Source organism: Mandrillus leucophaeus, unplaced genomic scaffold (genome assembly GCF_000951045.1).
Source record: "Mandrillus leucophaeus isolate KB7577 unplaced genomic scaffold, Mleu.le_1.0 Scaffold6, whole genome shotgun sequence".
Classification (NCBI taxonomy): domain Eukaryota; kingdom Metazoa; phylum Chordata; class Mammalia; order Primates; family Cercopithecidae; genus Mandrillus; species Mandrillus leucophaeus.
The window spans coordinates 2,920,692-2,928,754 of NW_012106474.1; the positions used below are offsets into that span (position 1 = coordinate 2,920,692).

The 8,063-nt window shown below is 50.0% G+C and overlaps 1 protein-coding gene across 1 annotated transcript in view; it reads right to left on the bottom strand.

Annotated features, from left to right (window-relative positions):
• Positions 1 to 8,063, bottom strand: part of SMOC2 (SPARC related modular calcium binding 2) — a 255,415-nt gene that overhangs the window by 78,401 nt on the left and 168,951 nt on the right. The window contains exon 9 of the mRNA XM_011999604.1: positions 7,701 to 7,783. Within this exon, the coding sequence (XP_011854994.1) occupies positions 7,701 to 7,783 (83 nt within the window). The remainder of the gene's footprint in view (positions 1 to 7,700; positions 7,784 to 8,063) is intronic.

Genomic DNA, 8,063 nt, shown 5'->3' on the forward strand with positions numbered 1-8,063 from the left:
TTTTTTTTTTTTTTTGTATTTTTAGTAGAGACGGGGTTTCACCGTGTTAGCCAGGATGGTCTCGATCTCCTGACCTCATGATCCGCCGGTCTCAGCCTCCCAAAGTGCTGGAATTACAGGTGTGAGCCACCGCACCCGGTCAACTCTCCTCTTAATGCCACTACCTGCCTCTCCTCGACTCGCCTCTTCATGCCACTATGCTGGCTCTTTGCCATTGGATGCCCAATGAATTGCAAGCCGTGTGTTGTTACTAATACAGACCAGCTGGTTTGTAGGGCCCAATGCGAAATGGAGCATGGGGGCCTCGCATTTAAAAATTAATTAGTTGATGGTGGTGATAGCACAACAATAAAGCGAGGGTCCTGTTGAAGCACTGGGCCCCAGGGCAATGGTCCAGGCCACTCCCATGCAGCCAGCCTTGTGATAATAATACGCCATAGAACAGATCTGTTTCCTTGGATGGGAAATAAATGGGTGGATTAACAATCTCAGATTATTTTATCCCTGGCAGGCCCCATACACTTGGCAATCCATGTCAGCATGCCTCTCAGGGAAACGATCTGTGTCCTGTGTGCTGGAGGCGTGGCCCCTCAGCGAGGTACTAGACATGTCCCCCACCTCTCCAAGCAGGCCATCCAATCAGGCGAGACACAGTCCAATGCATGGCAGAGAGAAGAAAACAGAAATTGCACTGCGGTCAGGCCAGGAGGGGTCCCATCGGTCACAACAAGCAGTTCACATTTAATCTGGAGCAAGGAGACCCTGATGATCGGAAGCAACACAGGCCAGGTCTGGGGTTTCCAGACACCTCTTCTCGCTGTGTGGATGGGGATCAGAATCTACTTACAGTCTATTTGGAAACTCACCTGGAGGAAGCAGTGGGGCAGCCAGAGAGATGCGGGAGAGCTAGGAGCGGCGACAGGACTTGCCCAAGCGAATGTGAATGTGGGACAAGAGCAGAGGGCCCCTGGCCCATCAGAGTCCTAAACTTTTGCTTGAAAGGTCGTGGGAGAAACCATGGCTCCAGTTTCCTGTCCTGTCTTCAGAGTCCACGAATGTAGTACCCTGGGCCCCTGGGAGACCCGTCCTTGTGTGTGAGAAAAGTGCCTGCCCAGCCGCATTGGTGAGAAAGAGCCAGCCCACTCGGTTATTCACACCCAGCCGCCAAAGTGTCAATTAATAAACAGAAAAAGCGCCCAGCACCCTCCCGTACATAATTAGACATTTGTTAATCTTTCCTCTACATGTTGAGGAAAATAAAAAGCCTTTGTTTATTTAATTTCTCTTTTCCTGTTCTTGCTTTTTTGAGGAGGATGAATTCCCATGTTCCCCCAAGCCTTCTCCAATGTCTCCTCACTCTTAAACATGGAGACAAAATTTCAGCTAAAGGAAATATTGTAATAAAACCCCACTGAGAATTCTGCTGGCCTTGCTGCAAGGGTAGCCATATCGCTCCTTCATAGTTCTCATCTTTCGTGTGCCCTCTGCAGGGTGCATCCTGTCCCCTTTTTTCCCAGGAGAAAAGGCAAGCGCTGAGTGAAAGGCTCGCTTCACCTGTGTCCCCTGCACCTGCTCAGGCTCCCTCAGCTGCTGAGGAGGAGCTCCCTGCAACACCCCCGCAGTGCAGTGGCATCTCAGGATGCTCCCACAGACACCGGTTCTTGAAAACCACCTTTTCCCAACCGCTTGAGTCCTCGGCACCCCTCGTCCCTGCTGTTCCTGTCTCATGAAACCTCTGGGATGGCAATTATATGTGTGATTCTTCTGAGTTTTTATTTGCAGCAGTCTTTCCCCAATAAAACTGATTTAATTGTCCATTTCACTGTTATGCTTCCTAAAAACTGCAATTTTCTTCAAAAATGTTACTAATCTTATTCATCTGCAAATTTAATTTCACATTTAGACATCAAATTTAGTGGTCAAAAAATAAAATAATGTAGATTCAGCTCTCTCTTCCAAGTCGTGCCGTGTAGAATGGTCTCTTGCTGTATCTGGGACTCCCCATCCACACCCAAGAGGCTGAGTTGATATTCTTTAGGGATCATGCCACCAGACAGCTCTCAAAAGCAGAATGCCAGGTTAAAAATCCTCTGTCACGGACAGCCTCGCATCCCAGCCTCCTCGACACCCAGTCCTCGTCCCAGCCTCACAGAGCATCTGAGCCTGTGCCCTGAGCAGCTGGTTCTGGCGTGAGCCTGTATGGACACAGAGTGCAGACAGCTCACCAAGCTACCCGCATCCCCAGGATTCCAGTATTGTTTTGTTCCCAGCTCAGCTAAAATTGAGAAGACTCATGTCTGTAAATTCAGTTTTGATCTGACAGCAGGGATCACAGAAGTTGACATTTTCAGTGGGCAGAATATTGACACCTCATGTCACCTTTGCGAGGCTCTCAAAGGCCACCAAGCGAGGTCCTGGCCGGCTCCTGTCTGCTTTGTAGAAAAGGTAAACACCGAGGTCCTTACGTGTCACATGATACCTGGCAGGAACATGCTGCTCCTGGTCTAATTACCTTTTGGAAAATGTCCTAAGCTCCACTTAGGGCGAGGTAAGGATCATTATACGCTCTCTCAGAAAACCATAATTAATCTTGAAAAAAATTAGAATAGTGCTAAAAAGGTGTTTGAAAAATCCAGTGGCTGCCTCTAAGGTTTCCACACGAGTCAAAGACTGTAATTACGCCGGCAATTGCTTGCGGCCCCAAGAAAAGAGATGCTCCTGGCTGTAGATGTGAAGACGCCCTGTGCCGTGCCCTTTAGGGAGAGGACTTGACCATTCATGAAGGCTGCTGTGTCCACAGAGCTTCCAGAGACACTTGGGTGAGAGGCTGTTTGATCAAAATAAAGACCATTTCCTAGACTGCGTGCCAGGTGGAGAAGCTCTGCGGACCCAGGAGAGGACCCTGGCTTGGGCGACGGCAGTAACAGAGGGGCCATGCCCAGGGTGCCCAGGCTCCCTGAGGGGCTCCTTATGCCACCCCCTCTGTCCTCACTCTGGTGCCATTGCTGAACCACCACCACCAGGACACCCACAGAAAGACAGTGCAGTTTTCCCCTGAGCTGGTGGAGGAAGGAACGGCTCCCAGAAGATGTCAGACTTCCCCTGCACCTTCCTGACCCCCAGGGCCCAGCTCCTGTGCTGCCTTCGGGGAAGGACCACAGTGCCTGAGAGTGAGATCAGACTGCACGCAGCGCAGTTCGTCATGATCAGGAAAACGGGGGTGTTCCCCGCCAGTGTAGACCGAAACGAAGCAACACCCACAGGAAAGCCAGTCTGCTCATTCGACTAAGACTGCTCCTGAGAATGAGAGTCAGCCAGAAAAACCACATCCGAGGGTGAAAGACACAATTGCATGATCAGGAAACGTGAGAGGAAGGCCATGAAATCACTTATTTTGACTTCACTTTAGATCAAAGTCTCCATTGTAAGTTTTTGAGCCAACTCCCCTCGGCGGATGCTCCTGCCCTGAACCCACCGGCGACTCGGCCCGCTCTGCTCTGGACAGGTGCATCTCCCTGCGCCTCTGTCTTTCGCCTGCATCTCCTCTCTGCGAAGGTCATGCCAATGGCCTTTTGCCTTGCCACACCGAGGGCCTACGAGCCTGAATCACAAATGCAGCTGGCGCCGCAGCTAAAGCAAGCAAGGGGCTGTGCTGGCTCTTTCCCCTCTCACTCAGCAAGAGGGGCCCTGAGGACTGACGGAGGTCACGAACCCAGCGCTGCTGTTTGAGTAAAGGCTCCAGTCACCCTCTCCCCGGATGGAGATCATGAACCCAGCGCTGCTGTTTGAGTAAAGGCTGGGGTCACCCTCTCCCCGGATGAGATCACGAACCCAGCGCTGCTATTTGAGTAAAGGCTCCAGTCACCGTCTCCCCGGATGGAGATCATGAACCCAGCGCTGCTGTTTGAGTAAAGGCTGGGGTCACCCTCTCCCCGGATGGAGATCACGAACCCAGCGCTGCTGTTTGAGTAAAAGCTGGGGTCACCCTCTCCCCTGACAGAGATCACAAACCCAGCGCTGCTGTTTGAGTAAAGGCTGGGGTCACCCTCTCCCCGTGATGGAGATCACGAACCCAGTGACACTCTTCAAGTAAAGGCTCAGGTCATCCTCTCCCCACACTGGGAAGCCCATTCAAGACCAGTGCTGCAGGGCCCTAGATAAGCAAAACCACCTGGCTAGTAAGTCAAAGCTTACCAATATCACTCAGTACAGATTAGCCGAAAAGGTCTTCTCGTAGGAAAAGAAAACCACCTACATCCTTCGTTCCCACCTCGCAGATGCCGGAAACACAGAGATGCAGTCTCTACCTCCCCAGGGACCCTGTGAGGCACCGGGCAGAGCGTGCAAGTCCACCCCCACACCACACAATGTGCCCCACCAGGTGGGAACACGCTGGACAGGTGCATGTGAGTGGCCGGCCACCTGGGCATCCCAAGGAAGTCATCCTGAAGGATGCCTGGGAGCCATACGGGCTAAGAGAGATGCAGCTCAAGCAGAGGGAAGAATTCCTGCAAGGCTCAGACACGGGAGCCATGGTGGAGCCCAGACACGGGAGCCACAGCAGGACCTGACAAGAGAGCCACAGCTGGGCCTGACACGGGAGCCACCGTGGGTCTTGGACACAGGAACTACAGCGGGGCCGGACGCGGGAGCCACAGTGGGTCCTGGACACAGGAGCCATGGTGGGGCACGGACAAGGGAGCCATGGCAGGGCCCAAGAGACACACCACGGCCCCAACACAGGAACCACAGCTCAATGCAAGTGTGTGGTTCTCCAGCCTCACAAGAGGACCTGGGAGGATGTCAGGGGGCTGGGGAGGCTGGAGAGACAGAGTAACCCTGTTATTTAAAACCCCAACCAGAGTGTGATCAGAGATGCCAGGGCAAGATAAAGGTAGGTGAACTTGTCCAAGAAGAAGGTGTGGTTTTTAAAAAGGTCTGGTTTAAGAAGATCTGGTGCAGGAAGGTGTGGTTTATGAAGGTGCAGTTTAAGGTGTGGTTAGGAAGGTGTGGTTTTGTGCCTCTTTTTAGAATTTCTGCTACAGAGGACGCAATAGTCCCAGGAGGAAACCTACCAATGAAAGAATCTTCAAAAGCCGAAACGGTGCCCCAGTCCTCACTATGTAGCCTCTTAAGCCAGACCTTGATCTCCTGTGCCACATAATAAAATGATGCCCTCCAAAGATTCAGTGGTCATTTGCTGCCAAACACCTGCTAAGTGTCCTACATAAGATGTGAATAAGTATTTGGTGACACATACACGGCTCACCCCACATAAGTGAATTTTGTGTGAAAATATTATCAGCTTTACATGGAAAATAAAGGACCTCCATTGGCAAAACCTTAGAAAAGCAACTTCAAAAGAAAACAGTACCTTTTAAGAAGAAAATATGTCAGCCTACATGGGACTTGAAGGATCTTTCTACTCAGATGTTGTCATGTTATTTTGGAAATAGGTTTCTCCTCTCTACCAGGAACAGCCTCTATCCTGGAGCTATTTTAAGACCTACTTGTTTTTTCCTAATAAGGATAATTATCTCCAAATAATCAAAATAATTAAGTGGTCAGGAACAGCGCACTCCCAAACATCACAGCAACAGCACAAGCTGACCTTTGCACAGTCTGCGTCACGCGGCTTCGGTGCCTCAGCAACCTGGTTTTTGTTTGAGGTGCAGGCAAGGAAACGCCGTCTTTGTTGTGAGCATCTAACCATCCTTCTCCTCCCGTCTTAGCAGAGAGGAGCGTGGTTTCTGCAGCCCTGACGTGCCCATCCTCACAGTGTGGGATGCTCTCTCTCCAAATGGCACGTCTGACACTCAGAGAAGACAATGACATCATTCCATGTTTCTCAATATCAGGGACCAGTTGTTCTCACTGGACAAACGACTGTGTCATCTTTACATCAGTAGTCTGGGTCTGGAGTGTAACAGATTCGATTCCACCGTGAAAAGGTCTTCCTACCACGTGCACTCCTGAGAGGCAGCAGAAGCCATCCCCTGTTGTGGTCCCTTTTACCAATGAGAAGCACAACGTGACTTCCATAAATTGCACTCGTACCACGTGTGTGAAGACCACAGTGCAGCTTGGCTTAGAAGTCATGCAACTTTGTGTTATAGAAAAAAAAAATAAGTTAAGAGTCTTGGACCATTCAAGAAGTACCCTAGGGGCAAGAGACAGACTGAAGTTTATGTGACAAGGTCAAGACCAACCAAAACCAGCAAATGTTTGTTGAGGGCTTTCCATGCAGCAAGCACGTGAGAAGTTCATTACGTCTTTTAAGGAAACATCTTGCCCACCAATATTAAACTCGGACTTCAGAGACAAGAGATTACACCAGATAAGGGAGGAGGAGAACTCCCTCCTGACAGAGCCATCAGGGGGATGGAATTCAGCCAGCAGCTGAGCACAGCCTGCAGACACGGTGTCAAAGGCAAAACGCCCTCCGCTAGGCGTGTGCATGGACGGGTGTCGTGTTCACACCGTCATGATCTCTTCCCCCACCCTCACCTGCAAGATCCAGAAAGAAGCTGATTGGTTCAACAGAAAGCAAGTTGATTGCTCACACAAGGACCATACTCTGATTAAAAAAAAAAAAAATAGTAGAACCAACAGATTCCTCAAACCTGCCTCACAAGGAAGACACGGGGGAGGTACACAGCTGGGAAACCATGAAGAACTGAGACAAAGACAGCTCCGAACAAGCCAAGTCAGTCAACAGCGTGGTGTTTACCAAGGGCTGGCAGAACAGCCGCGCTGCGTGTCCCCGGGACCACGTTCCGCCCTCTGCTTCCCCGTGTCAAGCATTTTCGTTACTAATGTTGTGGAATCGTTATGAACACATAGCAATGAAAAATGTATACACTGTGGATATTCTGCTCTCCTCTGTCCTCATTTACAAACCGAACATCTTTACTTTTTACAATTTAAAACCCTTTCTATCAATGACAGTACAAACAGTACAGGAACCACAAAAATTTACTAATCAGGAATTCATCCAGTTTCTGCAAGAGACCAAGATCAAGCACGCACTCTAAACAAAGTACACGGTAGTGTGATTTTCATGTCTCTGAGACGTTGGTTAAACATACACGATCTAGAGATATTCAGAGAAAAAAAGGTCAAAATGAAACAAACGGCAAGTAGCTCTGAAGCTTCTCAATGATATCAAATTCACCCCATGACGACTGTTTTTGACCGCATTTTTCAATTATTGTAAATTTTAATTCACCTCTGTTTCATTCCAATATTTCTTTGTAATTAAACTCAATACATACATTCAACTCATGTTTTCTTAAAACCTAAACTTTAGCTTCATGAACTGTTGATTCAATGCAAAAGGAATGTCAGAAAATGACAGTGAAACGTAGGTAGAATCAATAAAGGGTTCTTTGGGCTGTGGGGTTCGGGAACATCTGGAGATGTTGGGGTGCTGTGTGATCTGATTTGTGAGGGGTCCTTTCTCTTCCGTGTCTGACCTTCCATACACAGCAGCAGGGAGGAGCCCCTCAGGTGCTCCCGGTGTGGCTCCTGGACCCCTGTCTCCCTGCATGGACTCAGCGCCCTCTGCAAGGAGGCAGGAGGCCCCAGAGTCAGACAGGCCGCCTGGGAAATGGTCAGGTAAACTCTTTTTCATTCTACATTTGCAAGAAACTTCATGATGGAGCCTGTGGATTCAGGCCACACTTGTGGGTGCTACTCACCTTGTAGCTGGCGGCCCTTGTACAGGTCCCGGGCTTTGGCTGGGTGGGCCCTGGCCGTGTTGTCACATTTCGGCTGCTCATACCTACGGGCGGGGGGAAGGCAGGGGAAGGAGAGAGAAAACAACGGGCTTGAGACGGGCTGTGCTTTGTCTTCCATTTCTGCAGTGTCCTACCCCAGCATACACCGTGACCTGTGGCTCTCATGCTGCAACACCCATGACCTCACTCCTTTCTGTCACCTTTGTGGACATTTGGCAGAGAAAACTATTCTTGCAGTCAGTAGCAAGAAGCACACTGTGACTTCAGTCACACTGCAGGGCCTTCTCTCCATCGGTCTCTGAAACGAATCTCATCTAGCAGCTG